General features: G+C 40.2%; 1 protein-coding gene and 1 long non-coding RNA gene across 6 annotated transcripts in view; one reads left to right on the forward strand and one right to left on the reverse strand.

The window, feature by feature from the left end:
- Window positions 1-25569, reverse strand: part of LOC133640446 (ribonuclease P protein subunit p29-like) — a 44763-nt gene extending 19194 nt beyond the window's left edge. For 4 of the 5 annotated variants that reach the window (XR_009824160.1, XM_062033897.1, XM_062033871.1 and 1 more), the window contains exons 1-5: window positions 25437-25569; window positions 10636-10694; window positions 9821-10044; window positions 9235-9312; window positions 5298-5359 (exon numbers count right to left, since the gene is read on the reverse strand). Coding sequence is in view for 4 of the 5 variants with exons in the window: in XM_062033897.1 (XP_061889881.1) it covers window positions 5298-5359; window positions 9235-9312; window positions 9821-10044; window positions 10636-10694; window positions 25437-25443 (430 nt within the window). In the remaining variant the exon portion in view is untranslated. The remainder of the gene's footprint in view (window positions 1-5297; window positions 5360-9234; window positions 9313-9820; window positions 10045-10635; window positions 10695-25436) is intronic. The other variant, XM_062033880.1, reaches the window with a different exon arrangement.
- A 310-nt stretch (window positions 25570-25879) lies between these two features.
- Window positions 25880-26227, forward strand: part of LOC133640489 (uncharacterized) — a 13920-nt gene continuing 13572 nt past the window's right edge. Inside the window, exon 1 of the long non-coding RNA XR_009824174.1 lies at window positions 25880-25995. This is a non-coding gene — a long non-coding RNA (uncharacterized LOC133640489). The remainder of the gene's footprint in view (window positions 25996-26227) is intronic.

Consider the following 26227-nt stretch of genomic DNA (forward strand, 5'->3'; position numbering starts at 1 on the left):
GTTATTGTTTTCGCCTTATCTGATCTAATGACGGCGAAATCATTAAAGGCTCACAATTTTTAATCCATCCACAAGTAAAGAATACGTGGATTATTTCACTTTATGTACTTTTTTATGCCGAAAGAGGCGAGTTCAGCCACTTGAATGACGGCGAAATCATCAAAGGCTCACAATTTATAATCCGTCCACAAGTAAAGAATACGTGGATTATTTCACTTTATGTACTTTTTTTATGCCAAAAGAGGCGATTTAAAAGAGGCTATATCAGCCACTTCGGTTATTACAGCCGAGTTTAGATATACTTTTCGAGACGAGTGACGTAAGCGAGTGACGTAAGCGCGCTCCCGCGTCAGGGGGTGCATTCTATGGCAGGGGTGCGTTTTCAGGCACAACACCGGCCGTATTGGCATGTGTTGCAATGTTAAGATTTCACCATTGATATATAAACTATCAGACTGCGTGGTCGGTAGTAGTGGGTTTCAGTAGGCCTTTAAACGCTTAGACCAGCCCACATTTAGGGAAAATTTAAGCCCCTCCTCGATCTGCAGGCTGCAGTCAGGGGTTACTCGCATGTTTTGGAGTAATATGAATGGGAAACAAATTGTTCAATTATCTATTTTTTGTATGAAATAAAATCAACAGAAATAAATAATTTTACCTTAGTTTTTCAAGATTGCATTATGATTTAGTGTAATATTTATCTTATATGTCCTGGCTGGGAATCCAACAATTTCCACTGGAATAAAATACCAGTATTACTTAAGCCAGGAATCACAAATTCTGTTATTAATCAATTCTTATTTCCTTAGCGCAAGTCTTAGCTAACGACAGTCTATTGCTTCACTCAAAGAGCAATAGGCTGCACTAGACTCCTTGTTTGGATTTTTATATTTGTCTTGCATGTTCGTGATTCATGTTGCCTGTTTATGGTTTTGTTTTTTTGAACATGCATACAGTTACAAAATGGTTCATCATATATTTAAATGTTCCCATTACAACATGTCCGTAAAAGAGTCGGTAGAAGCAGAGTTTATTTAATCCTATCCCTTTTCGATTTAATTTGGTTTTTGGCCGTCCTTTTGGAACGAATCACAAACTAAAAGTGAGGTACCACTGTACAGTATTTAAAGTTAGGTGTGATTGCAGTGCAGTGTTGATAAAGGTCTTGAAAAGAAGTTAGGCATCCTTAGGTACAACTGACCACCAAATAATTTATTGATTTAATGGCATTAAAGTAACTGTCTTAAATGGGTTAGAATCCTATTTGTGGCATCGCTTCAAGTTTGTTAACATCAGTAATAAAGGCAATATGTTTATTCAAGTACACCTGTGAAGTCAAAACAATTTCAGGTGACTACTTCTTGAAGCACATCGAGAGAATTCCAAGAGTGTGCAAAAAAAGTATTCAGAGCAAAGGGTGGCTATTTTGAAGAAACTAGAATATAAAACATGTTTTCAGTTATTTCACCTTTTTTTGTTAAGTACCGTAATTTCCAGACTATAAGCCGCACCTGACTATAAGCCGCACCAGCTAAATTTAGGGGAAAATACAGATTGCTCCATATATAAGCCGCACCCGACTATAAGCCGCAGGGTTTTGATGTGTAATTACCGTAGTATATAGGGGTTCCTGCTACCACGGAGGGGATTGTCGGGACAGAGATGACTGTTTGGGAACGCAAAGCGTCCCATTTATTAACTATAAATCTTTCAATCATTCAATCAAACTTTCACATCTTTGACATGGCGAACAGCATTCGTGCAGAGTACAAATAATACAACGGTGCAAAGTAATACAAAGTGCTCGCATGTACGTTACCAAAATAACCAGCCTACCGGTATATGAAAAGTCAGTCTTTAATCATTGTGTCATCGTCTTCCTCCTGCGTACTAAAACCACCGCAATCCTCTTCGTCGGTGTCGGAGAAGAACAGGCCGTAAATAAGCCGCACCCTTGTATAAGCCGCAGGGACCAGAACGAGGGGAAAAAGTAGCGGCTTATAGTCCGGAAATTACGGTACATAACTCCACATGTGTTCATTCATAGTTTTGATGCCTACAATGACAATATACAATGTAAATAGTCATGAAAATAAAGAAAACACATTGAATGAGAAGGTGTGTCCAAACTTTTGGCCTGTACTGTGCATATATATAAAAATATATATGCATATATTTATCGCCCTCTTTCTCTCGCCAGGTGTGCTTTACTGACAGTCGTTAATACTCTCTAGTGATATCACCAATTTTAAAGGCATATTAACAGGACCCTTAACACTTCTATATTGCAAGACTATTACTGTGTGTACAGCCTAAAAATTGCAATACTTTCACTGGCTGTATATACTTTATATTTAGCTATGATTTTACTAAAAGTAAATACTAGGTCAGGGGTGGGCAATTAATTTTTACTGGGGGCCGCATGAGCAACCCGAGCACTGCTGGAGGGCCACATCGACAATAATTCAATTAAATTTTGCTCAATATTATTTTTGATATATACACCGTAAGATAAATAATAATAATAATAATAATTAATAATAATACTTTCATTTAACCTAACTTAACTTTATACCAAAAGCACTGCTTTGGAAATAATTTGTACCCCTTTCAGAGATCACATTTAGTTCCCCTTAAACATCCTCATGTTGCACAATGAAATGTAAGCATAGGATGAAGTGTGCATTCCTGTAACTTTCTCTAGTAACAGCATTCCATGATTAATATAAATAAATTAACATTAATAATAAATGACAGTAAAATAAGCACACGTATGACTGAGGAGTCATAGTGTAACTTTGTGTGGTGTTTGAGTTGTCCGACTTTTTGTGTGGCCATAAACGCACCGGTGGTTTAGTGGTATGCATGTTGGTGACAGATGACAAGATGGTTTTGGCCTGGTTTGTACGGCAGAAAATGACTAGTTTTTCGAGATAGAAGTGTTTTACTCATGTTTTTGGTGTGGTTATGGCCGAATATAAACAGTTTTGCTCAATAAAGTGATCGATATAATTCCTGGCCTCGAAGCATCTCAATAGACGTTACAATAATTGAATGGTGTTCAATTGAACGGTGTTGACGAACACCGTTAGGGCCGCTTGTTGTCACTGTTACTCAGAGTTGCATTGCAAAATTACACAGAATAAATGTGTTTATTTTGTTTAGAATTCAGATGGGTTTGATTTGGTGCGCGGCATATATTTGCTGTGCGCAGAAGACGCTTGAGCAGTGCGCAATTGCGCAGGCGCGCACCTTAGAGGGAACGTTGCTTGGCAGTCCATGTCTTGTTGAAAACACGGCATTCGTCATCAACTTTTCTCTTTTTAGCGTCTCGGGTGTAAACCGTGCATCACTTGTCGCTGTGCACCTTCACTCACAGGTTACACACGGACATACGCCCATAAATAACACTTTTCAAAATAAAAGCAGCACAGTTGTATTGCGCGCACGACATAGATGTTTTTTCAACTTTAATTTGTAATTTGTGATTGCAGCTGTTCACATTCACTCACAATCACGCACGTCCACACGGAAGTAATACAAATAACGCTTTTCAAAACAAAAGCAGCACCGTTGTATTGCACACTCGACATAGATACTTTTTAAAATTTATTTTGTAATTTATGATTGGCCTCACGCGGGCCGGACAGGGACGCACAAAGGGCCGGATGTGGCCCGCGGGCCGCAGAATGCCCAGGTCTGTACTAGGTGGATAGTATTGCTGTATAACTACAGTGCTTTGTATTTAGACAACAATGTACTGTATACTGCAGCATACTGGAGCATTGGACTGCAAAAAATATTGTGCAGCTCTATTTATTGACCGGTTTAAGGCGTTTGACATGGTAAACCACACGATTTTTAGCAGATAGATTGCACAGGATTGGCGTATCTGGGCATGCTGTTAACTGGTTTTCTAATTACCTTTCTGATAGAACACAATGTGTCCAGTTTGCTGGGTCTTTTATCTTTCCTCCCTGTGTTGAAGGGCGTACCACAAGGTTCAATATTAGGACCATCTGATATTTTATCACAAAGACTGTTCACGTAAATGAGAACAATCCATTTACGTGAACAATCTTTGTGATAAAATATCAGATGCTGCGTTCCATTTCCAAGCAGATGATGCGGTCTTATATTGTTCATCCCCCTCTGCAGTGCAAACCCTTGAACTCTTGCAGTCTGCTTTTGATATTGTTCAGTCCCAGCTGACCCAACTTAGGCTAGTGCTAAATGCAGACAAATCTAAGGTGATGTTATTCTCAAATGGCAAACGGCTGCCATTGAACATCCCTAAAATATTGACTGCTCATGGCGTCGAGCTTGAGTTGGTCTCAACATATAAGTACTTAGGAATTATTATTGATGAGAAATTGTCTTTTAAAGCACACATAGAAAAGCTTGTGTCCAAGCTTAAAATTAAATTGGGTTTCTTTTTTAGAAATAAGTCTTGTTTTTCCCTAAAAGTTAGGAAACATCTGATCTCATCCACCTTTATTCCTTTATTTGATTATGGAGACTTGCTTTTTATGAATGCACCTGGCACTTACTTGAAGAAATTAGACACTGTGCCTTACGTTTTATTACTGGCCGTGGAAATCTTGTCCACCACCGTACTCTGTATGCAAAGGCAAATTGTCCATCTTTCTCGATGGATAGTTTTTATATATAAATGTCTTCTTGGACTTGTCCCCACCTATCTGTGTTCCTTTGTGTGTAGAGACTGCAGTCATTACAACCTACACTCACAGGATGTCCTCCACATGTTGGTTCCTAGAGCCAACACAAAACTTGGAAAAAAAAGCATTCAGTTATGCTGCTCCCTGGTCATGGAATGACATCCAGAAAGATCTGAGGCTACCAGAATTGATCACTTTGGGGGAGTTTAAGTCCATTTTAACAGATCGAGAAACCAGTTCTCTTGAGAAATGTACTTGCTTTTAAATTGAATCTATACTTAATCGTTTTAAATAATTTTTGACCTGTTGTGATACGACTGCTGCTGTTCTGTTGTATTGTCTTGCTGTAATTATTATTGTAACTTTGTTTGTGCGGCCCTCTTTGTCAGGCCGCTCTTGAAAAATAGATTTTAATCTCAATGAGTCTTTACCTGGTTAAATAAAGGAAATGGAATACCGGTACATAAAAATGGGGTATCTGCGCACATATTAAAATACCCCGGGGGTTACACATATGAGGAGCATGATTCTCAACCTATTCAATGTGTAAAGTCCATTGAGATAACTTCTATTTGCAGAAGAAATAATAATTAAAATTGAAGTGAGGATTTACTGTACCTGTCATGATGGCACCATGCAAGTCTGCCTTCAAAAGCTTCTGCTGGACAGCCTGTGGACTACTGCAAGAGTAACACACGTGTTAATTTTATTGAAAATTATTTGTCTTAATTATCGTCAACGACCTACTGTATTTTCCCCTGACTAAACAGGTCTTGTAGTGAATCTAGTTTTTGAGATGCTCTGCAATAACCTTAATAAAAGTAGTTTCAAGACAACTTCAAAGATGCGTTGGTCTTTATACTTTATATTTTAGGGGACAACATTTACTGTAATTTTTGTCTACTATAATGTTAAGGATTTTAATTGACTAAAACTAAATCAATTTAGATTAATAAAATATGACTAAAACTAAAATCGATTTTGGTCAGAAGACTGACTAAAACTAAATTAAAAACTGCTGTCAAAGTTAACACTGTTGATGATAACTAAGACGAACACTTTTAATCAACAAAATTAACACTGGCTGCCAATTTGTGCCTTTGGCATCTCTGACCACCACCACACATTCATTCACACACGTACACCAGTGTGAGTGGCACTGGGAGAAGGGCGGGTTATGTGTCTTGCCCAATGACACAATGGCAGGGACTAAGATAGCAGGAACTGGACTCATACCAGAAACTGTCAAGTGACCGCTCTACCATCTGAGCCACACTGTCCCTTTTATCCATGCAAATAAGGCGAAGCTGCCGATGCTGTGTTTGATAGCGAAGTACGATTTCGCTCATCAAAATAAATGTTGTACTTTTATGATTATAATACTTCATAAAACTACTGTAGTTTTTTGTAGAACATTCTATTGTATTGTTTTTTTCATACAATATTTCTTATTTAGAAGTTAGTTGTTTTTGCTTATTTTATTGTGTTTTGAAAGCGGCCAGGGACAGATTAAATTGATTTAAATTCTTTACAAAGTTTTTTTTTTTCTGTATTAAATTGTATAGGTTTTAGTGTTTGTATTTTTAAATGAAGGAAAAACAGGTTTTGGGTGCTTCACTTCCAGTGTATGTGACGTCACGCTGCTCACGCGCCATCACTTCCTGTTGTAGACACTGTGTTATTCCCCCGAGAGTAATGTCTCTTGTATTCATGTTAGCATTTAAGTCAGCTAGCAATCTAGCACTAGCTCGTTTCTCCAGTTAACGAGCCCGTGAGTTTATCAAAGTGCGGTTATCAATCACGGTTTTTGCAATAATTTTTTATTTAAAACGTTAAAGGCCTACTGAAACCCACTACTACCGACCACGCAGTCTGATAGTTTTTATATCAATGATGAAACCTTAACATTGCAACACATGCCAATACGGCCGGGTTAACTTATAAAGTGCAATTTTAAATTTTCCGGGAAATATCCGGCTGAAAACGTCTCGGTATGATGACGTTTGCGCGTGACGTCACGAATTGTAGCAGACATTTTGGAACAGCACGGTGGCCAGCTTAAGTCGTCTGTTTTCATCGCAAAATTCCACAGTATTCTGGACATCTGTGTTGGTGAATCTTTTGCAATTTGTTTAATGAACAATGAAGACAGCAAAGAAGAAAGCTGTAGGTGGGATCGATGTATTAGCGGCTGGCTACAGCAACACAACGCCGTCCGCCGCCGCGCCGCTGTCCTCACGATGATCGTGGTGAAGTCCTCCGTCGCGCCGTCGATCGCTGGAACGCAGGTGAGCACGGGTGGTGATGAGCAGATGAGGGCTGGCATAGGTGGAGAGCTAATGTTTTTAGCATAGCTCTGTCGAGGTCCCGTAGCTAAGTTAGCTTCAATGGCGTCATTAGCAACAGCATTGCTAGGCTTCGCCAGGCGGGACAGCATTAACTGTGTGGTTACAGGTCCAGGTTATGGTTCAGTGTCTCCTGATAGTAGAAGTAATAGTAGTATTGTTGATCTTCGGTCTATCCTTTCAGTCAGGGGCATGTTTCTTGTGTTTCTATCCGCAGTTAAGCACGATGCTATCACGTTAGCTCCGAAGCTAAAGTGTTTCGCCGATGTATTGTCGTGGAGATAAAAGTCACTTTGAATGTCCATTTCACGTTCTCGACTCTCATTTTCAAGAGGACATAGTATCTGAGGTGGTTTTAAATACAAATCCGTGATCCACAATAGAAAAAGGAGAAAGTGTGGAATCCAATGAGCCCTTGTACCTAAGTTACGGTCAGAGCGAAAAAAGATACATCCTAGCGTCCTGCACTGCACTCTAATCCTTCACTGTCACTTTCCTCATCCACAAATCTTTCATCCTCGCTCAAATTAATGGGAAAATCGTCGCTTTCTCGGTCCGAATCGCTCTCGCTGCTGGTGGGAATGATTGTAAACAATGTGCAGATGTGAGGCGCTCCACAACCTGTGACGTCACGCTACTTCCGGTACAGGCAAGGCTTTTTTATCAGCGACCAAAAGTTGCGAACTTTATCGTCGATGTTCTCTACTAAATCCTTTCAGCAATAATGCGGCAATATCGCGAAATGATCAAGTATGACACATAGAATGGACCTGCTATCCCTGTTTAAGTAAGAACATTTCATTTCAGTAGGCCTTTAATACTAACTGTCGAGACTTTTACTGCCGTTTATCATTATACAGTTTACCTTGAGAGGGACAAGCGGTAGAAAAAGAATGGATGGGCGGTTGCATTTCTACTTTAGTCAAATTAAACTACTACTGTATATTAACTTCATTTAAAGTTACTGTATGCACCTGGAGATAAGCTGATTGGCAACACTAAAATTGGTCCTAGTGTGTGAATGTGAGCGAAAGCCATTTATCAACAACACCCAGAAACGCCGCTGGCTTCGCTGGGCCCGAGCTCATCTAAGATGGACTGATGCAAAGTGGAAAAGTGTTCTGTGGTCTGACGAGTCCACATTTCAAATTGGTTTTGGAAACTGTGGACGTCGTGTCCTCCGGACCAAAGAGGAAAAGAACCATCCTGACTGTTATAGGCGCAAAGTTCAAAAGCCAGCATCTGTGATGGTATGGGGGTGCATTAGTGCCCAAGGCATGGGTAACTTACAAATCTATGAAGGCACCATTGATGCTGAAAGGTACATACAGGTTTTGGCGCAACATAAGTTGCCATCCAAAGAACGTCTTTTTCAGGGACACCTCTGCTTATTTCAGCAAGACAATGCCAAGCCACTTAGAGTGTCCGCTCTGATATCGGTAGGTTGTGAGTTCAAACCCCGGCCGAGTCATAACAAAGACTATAAAAATTGGACCCATTACCTCCCTGCTTGGCACTCAGCATCAAGGGTTGGAATTGGGGGTTGAATCACCAAAAATTATTCCCAGGCGCAGCCACCGCTGCTGCTCACTGCCCCCCTCACCTCCCAGGGGGTGAACAAGGGGATGGGTCAAATGCAGAGGACAAATTTCACCACACCTAGTGTGTGTGACAATCATTGGTACTTTCACTTTCATTCTGCAAGTGTTACAACAGCATGGCTTCATAGTAAAAGAGTGCAGGTACTAGACTGGCCTGCCTGTAGTCGAGACCTGTCTCCCATTAAAAATTTGTGGCGCAATATGAAGCCTAAAATACTACAACGGAGACCCCGGACTCTTGAAAAACTTAAGCTGTACATCAAGCAAGAATGGGAAAGAATTCCACCTGAAAAGCTTCAAAAATTGGTTTCCTCAGTTCCCAAACATTTACTGAGTGTTGTTAAAAGGAAAGGCCATGTAACACAGTGGTAAAAATGCCGCTGTGCCAACTTTTTTGCAATGTGTTGCCGCCATTAAATTCAAAGTTAATGATTATTTGCAAAACAAAATTAAGTTTCTCAGTTCAAACATTAAATATCTTGTCTTTGCAGTCTATTCAATTGAATATAAGTTGAAAAGGATTTGCAAATCATTGTATTCTGTTTTTATTTACAAATTATACAACGCGCGAGCCAACTTCACTGGTTTTGGGTTTTGTAGGTCATTTACCTTGTTTGATTTAAACGACCACAAAGGTCAATGATATACTGTTTCCAGAGATCATGCAGAGGCAGGAAAAGCTCATATCTGCAAAAGATAATAATGAAGTCAGTAGAGAAAATGCCCAGAATACAAATGTTCAACAGTGCAGTGCTATTATATTGTATCATATATTCTATTACAATCAAATATTGTCATAGCTAGGCTGTGATCATACTTGTAGCTTAGTACCGGGCCGACATAAAATATATATACACCGGTACTGTTTATGCATGAAGTTATGCACAAAGTCACGAGCTGCTTGAACAACTTTTGTGACAAAACTGAAATATACCAAACACAAAAGCTGTACGTTGGCTTCTTTTGTTGATTTAAACGCTGGTCCATGCCTTCCAACCCATTTTCTCATTCGAGCCTAAGTGTACCAAACTGCACCGTACCAGGGTTTAATTGCACTAGTCCTGGTGCGCACCAGGGTTTGGCTGATGGCGTTCAAACTTGACCAAATGATCTGCAGTAGCAGAGCGGAGGCTTTCAGTGTTTTTATAAAACCAAACGTGGCAAGTGTAAAGAGAGCCTGAGATCCACAACTAACCTCTGGTGTTCAGTCTTTACATTGAAGATCTTCATTTTCCTCTTTTGCTGAGCATTTAAACCTTTCGCTCTCCTGTTCTTGAGTTTGCATTTCTTAGGTCTGGCATACTTCAAGATCAATGCCTTGCGATCCAACACACTTTGTGTATCAAGACGTGCATGGTGCTCAGTGCTGTTCTGAAGGAATGCTTTGGTGAAGGCCTTGGCTTTATAGCCAACCTGGGGCTAGAAAAAAATATAATGGAGATAATAGTTTAATAGGTGATAATCATGGTTTAAGTTTATTTTGAACATGCATACAATTATAACATGATGCATCATGATTTCCAGTCTCTCTGTTCAACGAAAAGGAGTAGGAAGAAGCAGATCGTATTCAATATCCTACCAATTTTCCATTTCATAGCAATTGCTAACACCTTTGTTCACTTCCTTCTATCAATTTGTACACAGTTTACTCCACAAATAATTCCATTATAAAACAATAAAATATATAAATGAATAAATAGTGAAGTAATTTGAAATTCATACAGTGAGATGAATAAGATTATCTCATTTTCAATAAGTTAAAAATGTTTATCATTAATTCTTCTTTGTACTTTGTAAACACTTTGAGTTTGAACAGTTTCTTAAACTGTATCATATTACTACATTGTTTAATTTATTTACTTAATCCATTCCATAATTTAATTCCACATACTGATATAATAAAGGTTTTTGTACGTGCATACAAATGTTTTAAATTACATTTTTCTCTGAGGTTATATTTCTCCCATAATTGACACGCACGCACACACACACAAAAGGACATCTGCTTACCTCAACATCAAGAACTCTCCCAAGGTCACGAGGAATCGTCTTGTTCACAGCAGCTTCTGCTGGAGAGAAAAGTGTGAATGGAAATTTTACAATACTGCTGTGTATAAGTATGCATAGTTGCATACTTAGAATTAGTATTTCGATTGCTTAAAAGGGGGACCTATGATGATTTCAATCTACATTTAAAACACTTTGTTGTGGTCTAGGTTATAAACAGTAGCTATGCTTTTGTGTAAATTTTGCTTCAATCACTTTTATAACCTGTTTTTTTTAGTCTCCCTGCAAAATGTTCAATTGTGGAGGTGCTTTCATGTTGGAAATGAAACCACACCCCAACATCTCCAAAAGTATCTTTTGAAAATGTACACTATAAATATATACCTTGAAGTCGTCACCGCTGGGCCTGGGCTGAAAACAAATTTTGCGCAACGTTATATTGACCTAAAAATTATTGCTGATAAACGATATTATTGCCATTACTTTTTTTAAACCACATTAACATCTGATGTAATGATAATACTTAATATTAATGCTTGTGTATCCTCCTCACATGCAATAAACTTGTATTTCTCGTATATTATAACATTGCAATTGGAATGTAAACTTTTAAATCTTAAAAGTTAAAAACAACAAACAAGTAATACCTGCATGAAACAATCCACCTTTATTGACCGTGATCCTGTTTGTGTCTGTGAATGTGTGTTTGTGTGAAAGTGTGTCCGTGTGCATGACCATCTCGTCGCGAAAGTCAGTCTCCACACGACGTAATTAATATTCAGTCGCGTTGTGCCTCGTCCCCTTACACCGCTGGAAGTGCAGCCCAGAAGAACATATAAAGAAATATGACTAAACTCGCATAGAAGTTGAAACACAACATTTAAAAGGAGTCATATATAATAATTTCATGTGAAGTCATCATTAAATGGCCCTGATATGTCAAAAAGCATTAATAAATCATGTTATTTTCAAATACCTCTATAACTGATAACAGTAGTTCAGCCGGAATATGCTCATTTCAAAATTAGATTTACAGCCCAGAAATCTTCTTATTGTTTTCATTTCGATGCCCCGCCCTCCACCGTTTCACCAATTAGAAAGTCTGTGAGTGTGTCACATCCAGGTTGCCAGTTACGCACCGCCCCCTTTTTTTGGCTACTGCCACTGGTAAAGTTACTAAACATGTCATAACTTAGTAAATCTAAAAGGCCTCGATATGATTCTCAACTTATTTATGACAAAGCCAGGAACAAAAGAAAGATGGAGACTATTGAAGGCGTAGAATATTTTTTCATCTGACACCAAACTTGATAATTTCCTCCTTCATAGGTAAGTCAGGCATTTACGTTTTCTTATTACTCGTAATAAATGAAAATGGACATTTTGTATGTAAACTATATTGTCCAATACAGTCTATGATCTTGTCTAACAAAGCTAGTATGTTCGTGCAACGAATGTTTAGCATGCTAGCCCGGTCAATGACACGTTGAATATAGGCTAACGGGGGAAATATATGTCAATGTGTCATCCAACTGACAGGGCAAAATATACTTTCGACATATAAAACCTATGTGGATATGGGTAGTGTCAGTGCCTATTTCGTTCTCAATATGCTGATACGCTGAGGAAATGGGTTCCAACATTAGCACAGCTTTTGCGGTTTCTGGTACTGTATGTGCATCGGGCACATATGGGGTGGTATTTGCTTGGCACAATATAATGCATTACATGTAATGATTTTCTACTTTGTGTATTGACATCGTAGTAGGCTATATGATTTATGCGTAACGTGGGTTGGCTCACAGAATTGCACTGAAAGATGGTGATGTGCGTATATGGAAGAGAATGCAGTGTGTCAGGTTGGATGCAACATGGAGTTATGCTGAACGAAATGTGGCGGTAATTTTACTGTTGGCCTTGGCTTGCTATCAAAGTAGTCCTATGCGATATATAATATATTATTATATATAATTATTTCCATGGTAGTCCATGCGGTCAAACAAGAGATTTTAGCAGGGTAATGCCAACAATCTGTCCCGACTGCTGTCGAAAATATTGCTGCGTAACTTTACAAATACATTTGGCTAATCCATCCATCCATCCATCCATCTTCTTACGCTTATCCGAGGTCGAGTCGCAGAGGAAGCAGCCTAAGCAGGGAAGCCCAGACCCTCCTCTCCCCAGCCACTTCGTCCAGCTCCTCCCTGGGGATCCCGAGGCGTTCCCAGGCCAGCCGGGAGACATAGTCTTCCCAACGTGTCCTGGGTCTTCCCCGTGGCCTCCTACCGTTTGGACGTGCCCTAAACACCTCCCGAGGGAGGCGTTCGAGTGGCATTAGGGCTGGGCGATAAAACAATAACAATATATATCGCGATAGACATGTGATCAATATCAATAGAAAATGGGGTCGATAGAACGTTCGATAATTTCACTGAGTTCTGTTAGAAAAAAATAGGAAAAAAGGCAGAGCCGGAACCGCACAGCATTCTGGGGGGTGCAGGCAGAGGAAGGGCTTTGTCCTCTCGACCTATCACGGCCGAGCCTGAACCGCAAGGCATTCTGGGAAACGCTAACAGGAAAGGAAAAAAAAAAAGCAACAACGGCTAGCTGACGACGAGGAGTGAAACGAAACGGGAATATGAGTGCGGCAGCACGAGAGGAAATTGTAAATAAAAAAGGAAACGTCACGTCACCAGTTTGGCAGTATTTTGTATTTTTTTAAATCCGATACGAATCAGAGTAATACTGTCTGCAAACTTTGCAAGGTCGTCGTCCCGACCAAGTCTGGGAACACGACAAACTTATTTTAGCACCTGAGCCGCTCTCACCCGCTGGAGTACAGCAGTATCAAACAGCCACAACCATCTTCATCAGCCAGTGCAAGTGGAACAGCACCGAAGCGGCAACAACAGACCACCATCGTCTCGAAGGTGGTCTGTTGTTGCCGCAGACAGTATTACTCGGCAGCAATGCCATACAACAAAAATTCTAAACGTTATAAGAAATAACGGATGCAGTGGTGTATCAATTAGCGAAGGACATGCTAGCGCTCAGCATAGTTGAGAAGTCTGGGTACAAGAATCTCATACACGTGCTCGACCCCCGTTATGTTCTACCTGGCCGAAAGCACTTTTCCAAGACAGCTATTCCTAAGCTTTACACAATGTGCAGGGAATCCGTGGAAAAGGAGATACTGAAGTTGGTTTGATTTTTCCATAAATGACTGAAGAGAGTAACAGTTTTGTTTTGTCACAGATGTTCAGACGCAAGTTTATTCCGATGTTTACAATATTCTGTAAGACATGTTTGTTTCTGCTTACTTAATGTGACTGTTATTTATTTGCATATATTTTTACCAATATGGCTTTAAAGCCTGAGTTGTACACTACTAATTTCTTAATTACAATACTTTGTACATTTTGTTGGATTAAGCATTTATTTAATGTCAATATTTGCACATCGACCAGTATTTTCATTTATCTGACTGTTTTTCATAATGCTGACCTCGTTCTAAAAGTTAAAGGTTATATTTAAAATAAAAGTATTTAAATTCAGCCTTTTTTCTCCTGGTCTTCATTTAGAATAGTTTTGTTTTTTTATCAATAATTATCGATATCGACTGATATGAAACACTTATATCGTGACACATTTTTTAGTCATATCGCCCAGCCCTAGGTGGCATCCTGACCAGATGCCCGAACCACCTCATCTGGCTCCTCTCGACGTGGAGGAGCAGTGGCTTTACTTTGAGCTCCCCCCGGATGGTAGAGCTTCTCACCCTATCTCTAAGGGAGAGCCTTGCCACCCGGCGGAGGAAACTCATTTCGGCCGCCTGTACCCGTGATCTTGTCCTTTCGGTCATAACCCAAAGCTCATGACCATAGGTGAGGATGGGAACGTAGATCGACCGGTAAATTAAAAGCTTTGCCTTCCGGCTCAGCTCCTTCTTCACCACAACGGATCGATGCAGCGTCCGCATTACCGAAGACGCCGCACCGATCCGCCTGTCGATCTCACGATCCACTTTTCCCTCACTCGTGAACAAGACTCCTAGGTACTTGAACTCCTCCAGTTGGGGCAGGGTCTCCTCCCCAACCCGGAGATGGCACTCCACCCTTTTCCGGGCGAGAACCATGGACTCGGACTTGGAGCTGCTGATTCCCATCCCAGTCGCTTCACACTCGGCTGCGAACCGATCCAGCGAGAGCTGAAGATCCTGCAGCCACCAAAATTTACCATTTGAAAGTGTTGATCCTCTCAACGCCTTGACTGCGCCTAGAAATTCTGTCCATAAAAGTTATGAACAGAATTGGTGACAAAGGGCAGCCTTGGCGGAGTCCAACCCTCACTGGAAACGTGTCCGATTTACTGCCGGCAATGCGGACCAAGCTCTGACACTGATCGTACAGGGAGCGGACAGCCACAATCAGACAGTCCGATACCCCATACTCTCTGAGCACTCCCCACAGGACCTCCCGAGGGAATGCCTTGTCCAAGTCCACAAAGCGCATGTAGACTGGTTGGGCAAACTCCCATGCACCCTCAAGGACCCTGCCGAGAGTTTTGGCTAATCGACATTAGTAAAATGTGGCATTATTATCCGATTGCCATTTGAAGTTCCTTGGAGTAGGATTTGGATTCGGCTGCGTATCTGGCAACCATGGAGAGTGGAAGGGGACTACAGAATTTTGACAGTGATTGCAATACCATTTCTGGTCACATTACTACATATGGCTCCTTAAAAAGGAGCAGGGACGTTTGTTTCACTATCTGTTGCAGCTAACCAGTAATCCTGCTCTGAATGCGGACTTGCAGGCACTCAGAGAACGTCCATGTGACCGTATTGGTCCAGAATGGGAGAATCAACAAACCCACTAATTTAATCAGAAAAGGCATTTGTATATTTAAATATTTTTCATCAGAATTTTTGTTTACGTGTCTGCAAAGATTCCACTCCTCTGATGTAACATGTACTGAAAAAAAATTGTAGTTGGCGTAACAAGCACAATAGTACGGGTGTACCGGTATTAAAAAAACACTTTGTGTTCTTTTTGTTTTTTTGTGGATTAAAAAAAACTGTGTGTCCCTGACATATCCATTAAACTTGTTTATGTGTTGGTACATATTGTTTTACACTACCTCAAATTCAAACAGCACTTTAATGTATTGTCATTCTATACAAAATACATAATTTGGGTTTTAAAAACTCCACAATCTGGGTCACTGTGTGCAGTTTGCCAAAGCACTGGTGAGAAGCACTGATGTATACAAATAATTAAAGAATACAAATATTAATTTACCATTTGAAAGTGTTGATTAGTTAATGCTGACTAAAAATAAAAGTCATAGTATTCACTACACCTATTATACTTTGTTTACTGCAGAATGTTTGTGATGACTAGCAAAAAAACAAAACAACTTCAAGAGGAAAAAAAGTTGTTCTCTTTACCCCCACAAAACATACTGAAAAAGAAGCAAAACCGTGGCTCTAAAACCAGGTACGGACTGTAGCGTGGGTTACCTGTACTGTTGCACCTCTAGTAAACACAACAAAATGACAGTTGTCAGCTGTTAGCACATATTACATCCATCAAACATGCTGGAAATGTCTGTTACAAGATACTGCAGTAGTAAACAGTATGGATACGGTACTCTGTATAATTCTGCACGGGACAATCCGCTTTAATTTAAAAAAAAACAAGTTATTAATGGAGATCGGATGATATAAAAAAAAAATATTGTGATAATTTTTTTGCCATATCGCCCAGCCCTACTTCATATAAACTTTTACCCCAAATGTACAGGATTTCTGGCCACATCGTCATGCTTTGTCACGGCTAAGAATATGAAAACAGATTCCCCCCTTGGACTTGCAGTAGCTCTCATGGCGCGTGTCATTTGTACTTGTGTTGCAAAGGAGAAGGTCTTGGATTTAAATCCCTGTTGTAGTTGAAATTGTACAAATGTTTTTTTCTATTTATGTTTTAATGATGTTAAAATTATTTAATACACTAAACTTCAGCAATAAATACAAAAGTGGACTGTTACAAAATAACGCTGATTGTCAAAGATCTTAAATAACATAACACATTATAGTTCTACCTCAATGAAAGCTTTTTTTATTCTGTAAGTGTATTGTGTTGCTCACGGTAATATTATTTATATGGTGCTGGGACACCCATGATTTCAGCCATTCAAAGCTCGTAAAATCCTAGTTACATTACCCTTCTACACTGTGCATGCTTTACACAGCCAAAGCCAGACATAGAGGAGCAGCAAATAAGAGAACTAGCCTCCAAGATGGACTTATGTAAGTTTTTCAGGAAAGTACGTTTTTACAACTGCTGCAAGTAACAATTAGCTCCAGCTAAGAGCTAACAGGCCTATGTATTTGATGAACCAGGTACTCCCCATTTTGATCAAATCCTGGCAAGTTGTTAGCATGACAGTGATTGATTTCTGTCTCTAGTTTTTGCTCTTAAAAAAAAAAGAGAGTCGAGTTCATTCACGTATGATTATCGTCAGAAATTATCATACAATAATAAAAATCGCTCCACCACCTCTTGCCAGCGAAAAGATCTTGCAAATGCAAACAATTTTTGCATTTGCACCTCCTTGTTCTTAAAACCTAGTGACACACCTAAAGTTAGTTATAATTACCAAGTACGATTAAAACCAAGAGTAGAGCTGGGCGATATGGCCTTTTATTACAAACCCTGTTTCCATATGAGTTGGGAAATTGTGTTAGAAGTAAATATCAACGGAATACAATGATTTGCAAATCCTTTTCAACCCATATTCAATTGAATGCACTACAAAGACAAGATATTTGATGTAAGGCTGAAACGACGCGTCAACGTAGTCAACGTCATCGGTTACGTAAATACGTCGACGTCGTTTTTGTACGTCGGCGCGTCGCATATTTACGTCACACTACCGTCATGGCGGACCGCAAAGCAGATGGTGCGAGCGAGGGGGAAAAAATCACGCCAAAAGTCGTCAAAAGTGTGGGAGTATTTCAATACACGGCCTAATAATGTTGTTGTATGCACACTGTGTCGAGCGGAAATGGCCTATCATAGCAGCACAACGGCTATGAACGAACATTTGAAAAGAAAACCATCAACCATCAACTAGTCAATCGTCCGCGTGAGCATACGTTGTTATCATTACACAAAAACATGAATGTGTCATTTGTATCTGCTAGGGGCGTAACGGTACGTGTTTTGTATTGAACCGTTTCGGTACGGGGCTTTCGGTTCGGTACGGGGGTGTACCGAACGAGTTTCTAAGCTAAAGCTAAAGTCTTAACAAGCTGCTTTGCTCCTTCTGCTTCTGTCTCAGCACGCAGCATTGTCCCACCCACACAACTATCTGATTGGTACACAGAAAGCGTTATCAGCCACTCAGCAGTGCGTATTCAAAACGTTACCAGCCAATCAGCAGTGCGTATTCAGAGCGCATGTAGTCAGCGCTTCAGCGTCGAGCAGATAGGTGTTTAGCAGGTGAGCATCAGGCAGCGGACTCTCCCCAAATGATAATAAACACCTCCCAGTCAACTACTAGTAACATCACTATGAGCCCGTTGACCTTCTAGAAACTTAAACTGCAGCTCAGCTCACTCGCAGTCCTGGCTTGAAGTGAAGGCTAATTACCTCTCAGTTCCAGCCACATCGACCCCTTCTGAGCGCCTATTTTCAGCTGCTGGGAATATTGTAAACAAGAAAAGAACCAGAGCCTGTAGACAAGCTAACCTTTCTTCATTACAACTGTTAGTCACTCACTGGAATGAGTAGAATTGGTTATTGTGTACTGTGTTGGACTGGATGTTTATTTTGCACATTTTAAAAGCAATACTTAATGTTTACAGTGCTCCAGAATATTTAGATCGGCACTTTTTTGTATTGGATGTTTATCTTTATTTTTGCACATTTTAGCAAATAAGCAATGCTTTCACTTTTGTTGAAATGTTTACACTGTTGTTACAGAATATTTCGTTTTGCACTTTTTTGTATTGGATGTTTATCTTTATTTTTGCACATTTTAAAGCAAAATAAGCAATACTTTTACTTTTGAAATGCTTATACTATTGCAGAATATTAAGATTTGCACTGGATGTTTACTTTTATATTTGCACATTAAAAAGCAAATAAGCTACTTTTAATTTTGTTAAATGTTAAAAATTTAAATGTTTACATTGTTACAGAATATTTTGTCATGTTGTTGTCAATGTTGACTGAGTGGCCATACTTCTTTTTTTTTGTAAATAAAATGCCTTTTGAAAAAACTGGCCTACATTTATTTTTTCATCTTCATTTTAAATAAAAAAATAATCGGTAAAAGGAAAAATAAACTATTGATTAATCGAAAAAATAATCTATAGATTAACCGATTAATCTGAAAAAATAATCTATAGATTAATCGATAGAAAAATAATTGTTAGCTGCTTCTTCTTTCCCATTCTTGTTTTATGTAGAGCTTCAGTCGTTCAACAGTCCGGGGTCTCCGCTGTCGTATTTTACCCTTCATAATGCGCCACACATTTTCAATGGGAGACAGGTCTGGACTGCAGGCGGACCAGGAAAGTACCCGCACTCGTTTTTTGCGAAGCCACGCTGTTGTAACACGTGCTGAATGTAGCTTGGCATTGTCTTGCTGAAATAAGCAGGGGCGTCCATGAAAAAGAGGGCGCTTAGATGGCAGCATATGTTGTTCCAAAACCTGTATGTACCTTTCAGCATTAATGGTGCCTTCACAAATGTGTAGGTTACCCATGCCTTGGGCACTAATGCACCCCCATACCATCACAGATGCTGGCTTTTGAACTTTGCGTCGATAACAGTCTGGATGGTTCGCTTCCCCTTTGGTCCGGATGACACGATGTCGAATATTTCCAAAAACAATTTGAAATGTGGACTCATCAGACCACAGAACACTTTTCCACTTTGCACGAGTCCATCTTAGATGATCTCGGGCCCAGAGAAGCTGGCGGCGTTTCTGGATGTTGTTGATAAATGGCTTTCGCTTTGCATAGTAGAGCTTTAACTTGCACTTACAGATGTAGCGACCAACTGTATTTAGTGACAGTGGTTTTCTGAAGTGTTCCTGAGCCTATGTGGTGATATCCTTTAGAGACTGATGTCGGTTTTTGATACAGTGCCGTCTGAGGGATTGAAGGTCACGGTCATTCAATGTTGGTTTACGGCCATGCCGCTTACGTGGAATGATTTCTCCAGATTCTCTGAACCTTTTGATGATATTATGGACCGTAGATGTTGAATCCCTAAATTTCTTGCAATTGCACACGTTGTTCTTAAACTATTTGACTATTTGCTCACATAGTTGTGGACAAAGGGGTGTACCTCGCCCCATCCTTTCTTGTGAAAGACTGAGCATTTTTTGGGAAGCTGTTTTTATACCCAATCATGGCACCACCTGTTCCCAATTAGCCTGCACACCTGTGGGATGTTCCAAATAAGTGTTTGATGAGCATTCCTCAACTTTATTAGTATTTATTGCCACCTTTCCCAACTTCTTTGTCACATGTTGCTGGCATCAAATTCTAAAGTTAATGATTATTTGCAAAAAAAAAAAAATGTTTATCAGTTTGAACATCAAATATGTTGTCTTTGTAGCATATTCAACTGAATATGGGTAGAAAATTATTTGCAAATCATTGTATTCCGTTTATATTTACATCTAACACAATTTCCCAACTCATATGGAAACGGGGTTTGTAATATCTCGAAATTTTTAGGCCATGTCACGATACACGATATATATATCTCGATATTTTGCCTTAGTCTTGAATTAACACTTGATGCATATAATCACAGCAGTATGATGATTCTATGTGTCTACATTAAAACATTCTTGTTCATACTGCATTAATATATGCTCATTTTAAACTTTCATGCAGAGAGGGAAATCACAACTAAGTCAATTTACCAAAACTGTATTTATTAAACAGTTATTAAAGGCCTACTGAAATGAATTTTTTTTAATTTAAACGGGGATAGCAGATCCATTCTATGTGTCAAAATTGATCATTTCGCGATATTGCCATATTTTTGCTGAAAGGATTTAGTAGAGAACATCGACGATAGAGGTTGCAACTTTTGGTCGCTGATAAAAAAAAAGCCTTGCCTATACCGGATGTAGCGTGACGTCACTGGAGGAAGGACTCCTCCCATTTTCCCATTGTTTATAATGCAGCGAGAGAGATTCGGACCGAGATAGCGACGATTACCCCATTCATTTGAGCGAGGATGAAAGATTCGTGGATGAGGAAAGTGAGAGTGAAGGACTAGAGTGCAGTGTAGGACGTATCTTTTTTCGCTCTGACCGTAACTTAGGTACAAGGGTTCATTGGATTCCACACTTTCTCCTTTTTCTATTGTGGATCACGGATTTGTATTTTAAACCACCTCGGATACTATATCCTCTTGAAAATGAGAGTCGAGAACTCGAAATGGACATTCACAGTGATTTTTATCTCCACGACAATACATCGGCGAAGCTCTTTAGCTACTGAGCTAACGTGATAGCATTGGGCTCATATGCAGATAGAAACAAAATAAATAAATCCCTGACTGAAAGGATAGACAGAAGATCAACAATACTATTAAACCATGGACATGTAACTACAGGGTTAACAATTCCCAGCTTGGCGAAGCTTAACAATGCTGTTGCTAACGACGCCATTGAACCTAACTTAGCAACGGTACCTCACAGAGCTATAATAAAAACATTAGCGCTCCACCTACGCCAGCCAGCCCTCATCTGCTCATCAACACCCGTGCTCATCTGCGTTCCAGCGATCGACGGAAGGACGAAGGACTTCACCCGATCATCCATGCGGTCGGCGGCTAGCGGCGGCTAGCGGCGGCTAGCGGCGGCTAGCGGCGGCTAGCGGCGGCTAGCGCGTCTGCTATCCAAGTCAAAGTCCTCCTGGTTGTGTTGCTACAGCCAGCCGCTAATACACCGATCCCACCTACAACTTTATTCTTTGCAGTCTTCATTGTTCATTAAACAAATTGCAAAAGATTCACCAACACAGATGTCCAGAACACTGTGGAATTTTGAGATGAAAATAGAGCTTTTTTGTATTGGATTCAATGGGGTACCAATACTTCCGTTTCAACGATTGACGTCACGCGCATACGTCATCATATATACAGTATATAGTCGTTTTCAACCGGAAGTTTAGCGGGAAATTTAAAATTGCACTTTATAAGTTAACCTGGCCGTATTGGCATGTGTTGCAATGTTAAGATTTCATCATTGATATATAAACTATCAGACTGCGTGGTCGGTAGTAGTGGGTTTCAGTAGGCCTTTAAGCAGTGGCACAAACATTCATGTAATTTCCAAAACAGAAAGTGCAAGCTATTAGTGCACTTTTGTGCATGATGTAACTATGATGACATTAGGGATGTCCCGATCCAGGTTTTTGCACTTCCGATCCGATACCGATGTTGTTTTTGCACTTCCGATCCGATACCGATACTGGCCGGTACTGGGCCTATCCGAGCATGTATTAAAGTTTAAAGTTATTTAGCTTACTTAGTTGTCAGATTCATGTTGAAAAGGGTTTTAGTACTCTTGATAACAACTAGCCAGCTGAATTAGGTGAGTTTGAATAATACACAATGGTTGGTAACAAGAAACTGACCTGTTTATTCAAGGATAAACACAAAATAGACAACATTATACATGACAAACAGAAATGGCATCATTGAACTAGGGCTGGGCGATATGGCCTTTTTTTAATATTGCGATATTTTAAGGCCATATCGCGATACACGATATATATCTGGATATTTTGCCTTAGCCTTGAATGAACACTTGATGCATATAATCACAGCAGTATGATTATTCTGTGTGTCTACATTAAAACAGTCTTCTTCATACTGCATTAATATATGCTACTTTTAAACTTTCATGCAGAGAAGGAAATCACAACTAAAAAAAATCACTATTTTTTTCATACGGTGTTGATCTGGAAATGTTTGCCTCGGCATTTTGATGGTGTGGGCGTGTGGCACCGAATGGAGATGTTGACATGCGGAGTTTCAAACACTCTTCATTCTCTAGCAGGGGACTTTTCAAATGATGCTACATATTAGCAGTAATGCTACTTTTTATAGCAACGTTTTTTCCCCACACTTGACAAATTACGGTTGTCTGTTCGACATATTCCCACTTGAAGCCAAACCACCGCCAACCCTGCTGTTTTTCTTGAGAATTAATTCTTCCTTCATTATTATCGCTCACACGGCTACGCTAGCATCACAGCTAACGTTAGCCATGCTGCTACCTCTCTGCTCTGGTAGAGGGTGTATACGTATGTGACGTATATCGTGACAGTATGTGACGTGTGTAAGAAGGTGCGCTTGCTGTCTGTGAGAAGCAGACACAAGAAGGAGTGGGAAGAGCCTGTCGTGTAATGCCAGCAGCTAAAAGCAACTGCGTGAGAATGTATACTCATTTTCTATATCGCACAGAGACAGCTGACATTTTTACCGGTAACTTTTAATTCAAATGGCCGTTAGGACACAGACCTGTGGATGAGTTGGAGGTGTGCTGGAAAATGCGGAACGGAAATTAGGGAGCAGCAGAAAAGTGGAATGTATTATTTAAATCGGTGCATTGGAATTTTTTAAAAACTGGATCTGGATCGGCATTTTCCCATGCCTTGCCGATACGCATTTTTTGGCAAATATCGGCGGCCGATCCGATCCAAATATCGGATCGGGACATCCCTAGTCTGTTCGACATATTCCCACTTGAAGCCAAACCACCGCCAGACGATGGACTCCCTGCTGTTTTTTGGGGGAATTAATTAATTCTTCCTTCATTTGTATTACCACTCGCACGGCTGCGCTAGCATCACAGCTAACGTTAGCCATGCTGCTACCTCTCTGCTCAAGGAGGGCGTATAGGTATGTGTAGTATGACGTATGTGTAAGAAGGTGCGCTTGCTGTCTGTGAGAAGGAGACACAGAAAACAGCGAGGAGAGCCTGTCGTGTAATGCCAGCAGCTAAAAGCAACTGCGTGAGAACTTATACTCCAATATCACGATATAGTCATTTTCTATATCGCACAGAGACAGCTGACATTTTTACAGGTAACTTTTAACCGTTAGGACACAGACCTGTGGATGTGTTGAAGGTGTGCTGGAAAATGCGGAACGGAAATTAGGGAGCAGCAGAAAAGTGGAATGTATTATTTAAATCAGTGCGTTGGAAAACACGGACACTGATTTTTTTTAAGTGGATCTGGATCGGCATTTTCCCATGCCTTGCCGATACGCATTTTTTGGCAAATATGCAACCGATCCGATCCAAATATCGGATCGGGACAACCCTAGATGACATATCAAAACAAAACTAAATTAAAGTGCACTTTTTGTACAGAACGCCACTACAATAGTTTAAAACAATAAAGTGCACTTTTGAGCATGATGTCACAATATAATTCAATAACTGTCAAATAAAAATGAGCTGCATAATAGGAAATCAAATAGTGTATGTCCTTCGCTGCGTGGTAGGTTACTCGTTATATCCTTCTGTTGTTGACTATTTTTTTCATACGGTGTTGATGTGGAAACGGAAGACGCCAGGCTGAATTGGGTCAGTGCATTTTGTTGGTGTAGCACCTGGCCGAGATGTTGACATGCAGAGTTTCAAGCACTCTTAATTCTCTAGCGGGTGACAAATTTGTAGTGCTGCTACTTTTTGTAGCAACGCTTTTGCCACATACTTGACATATTACGGTTGTCTGTTCAACATCTTTCCGCTTGAAGCCAAACCACCGCCAGACGATGGACCCTGTGCTGTTTTTCTTGGGAATTAATTATTCTTCCTTAATTTGTTACCAGATTCGCACCTTCTTTCTCTCTTATTACCACTCGCACCGCTCCGCTAGCATCACAGCTAACGTTAGCTATGCCGCTACCTCTCTGCTCGGCGAGGGCGTATGACGTTGCACGTGCGACAGTATGTGACGTATGTAACAGGGTGCGCTTGTTTTATGTCTCTGTGAGAAGGAGAGACAAGAAAGAGTGAGAAACGCCTGAAGTGTAATGCCCGCAGCTAAAAGCAACTGCGTGAGAACGTATACTTGAATACTCACGATAGACATTTTCTATATCGCACGGAGACAAACCCGCGATATATCGAGTATATTCGATATATCGAGTATATTTGATATATCGCCCAGCCCTAACCAAGAGTAAGATTAATAATTCAGTGTTACTGTTTGAGCGGCACCCGGGCCCCTCTGTAGTGGAAAAGTGTGTTACAGGGTGATTGTATTGACATACTGCGCCACCCTGTGGCAGCCACAGAGCCCTCACCTATAATAGATGCCTGCGTCACGTGTGTTTAGCTCAGTTGTATTTCCTACATGCAGCGTGAATACACGGTACTGAGACACAGCTGTGTTCCTTGTCATGCACCACACCTTATAACAAAGTTTCCCGGCGTCAAAAAGGTTGAGAACCCCTGGCTTAACATTAAGGGATATGTGAGGCGTCGCATACCAATCACTACTCCGAATCACATTTACTACCTATTAAAAAATGCAATTCGCTGTGCATAAATAATTAATATATAAATAACATTCGCTGCGTATCGCATGGCCAAACAGTCAAGTTCCTGTATTTTGTCTTCGAAAGGGTACTTGGCGGTCGATGTACGCATGCGCAGCATCGATTCGTAGCAGTTCAGCTCAATAAGTGTTTATCGTGTCTTTTACCTTCCTGAAAGAAGCCTGCAACAAAATGCTACTTAGTACTTACCGTCCATGTTTACGTTGTTGTCTTCTACTCGGATGTCCTGTTATCACTTCACGTGGACTCCCCTACATTCTTCTTCTTCTTCTTCTTTATCCTTCTTCTTCTTTTATTTAATGGCAGTTGGCAAGGAGCCCTCATGCGTGCATTACCGCCACCTAGTGAAATTAAGTGTGAATCAAGATGGCATCGTACTCTAAATTATTTTATTTAACCGTATTTTTTTAAATGTATGTATTGCTTTAATAATAATAATATATTTTATTTAAACCTCAAAGTGCTACAGAATTTTAAAAAAACAACAAAGGCATTAAAACCAGAAAGTAAATAAATATTTAAAACTGGCTGTATCTTTTTCAAAAAGGGCAGGTTTGGAGTTCTTTTTAAAAGCTTTCTCCATTTGTGGGGCCTTGAGGTGGTCAGTAAGGGCGTTGCACAGATGGGGAAGGGCAGCTTCAAAAGCTCTGTCCCCCATGGTCTTGAGTCGTGTCCTGGGTGTGTGCAGACGGTGCTGTTGGCCTGACCTGGCCCTGGCTGAGCTGTGTGGTGTGAGGAGGTCAGTGAGGTAAGTGGCGGGCATCACCGTGCATAAAGTGGTGGGTGTGCAGGAGCATGGCCGTAACTACCATTAAGGACACCGGGGTCCAGAGGTGGGTAGTAACGCGCTACATTTACTCCGTTACATCTACTTGAGTAACTTTTGGGATAAATTGTACTTCTAAGAGTAGTTTTAATGCAACATACTTTTACTTTTACTTGAGTATATTTATAGAGAAGAAACGCTACTTTTACTCCGC

Source organism: Entelurus aequoreus, linkage group LG02 (assembly GCF_033978785.1).
Source record: "Entelurus aequoreus isolate RoL-2023_Sb linkage group LG02, RoL_Eaeq_v1.1, whole genome shotgun sequence".
In the NCBI taxonomy this organism is placed as follows: Eukaryota; Metazoa; Chordata; class Actinopteri; order Syngnathiformes; family Syngnathidae; genus Entelurus; species Entelurus aequoreus.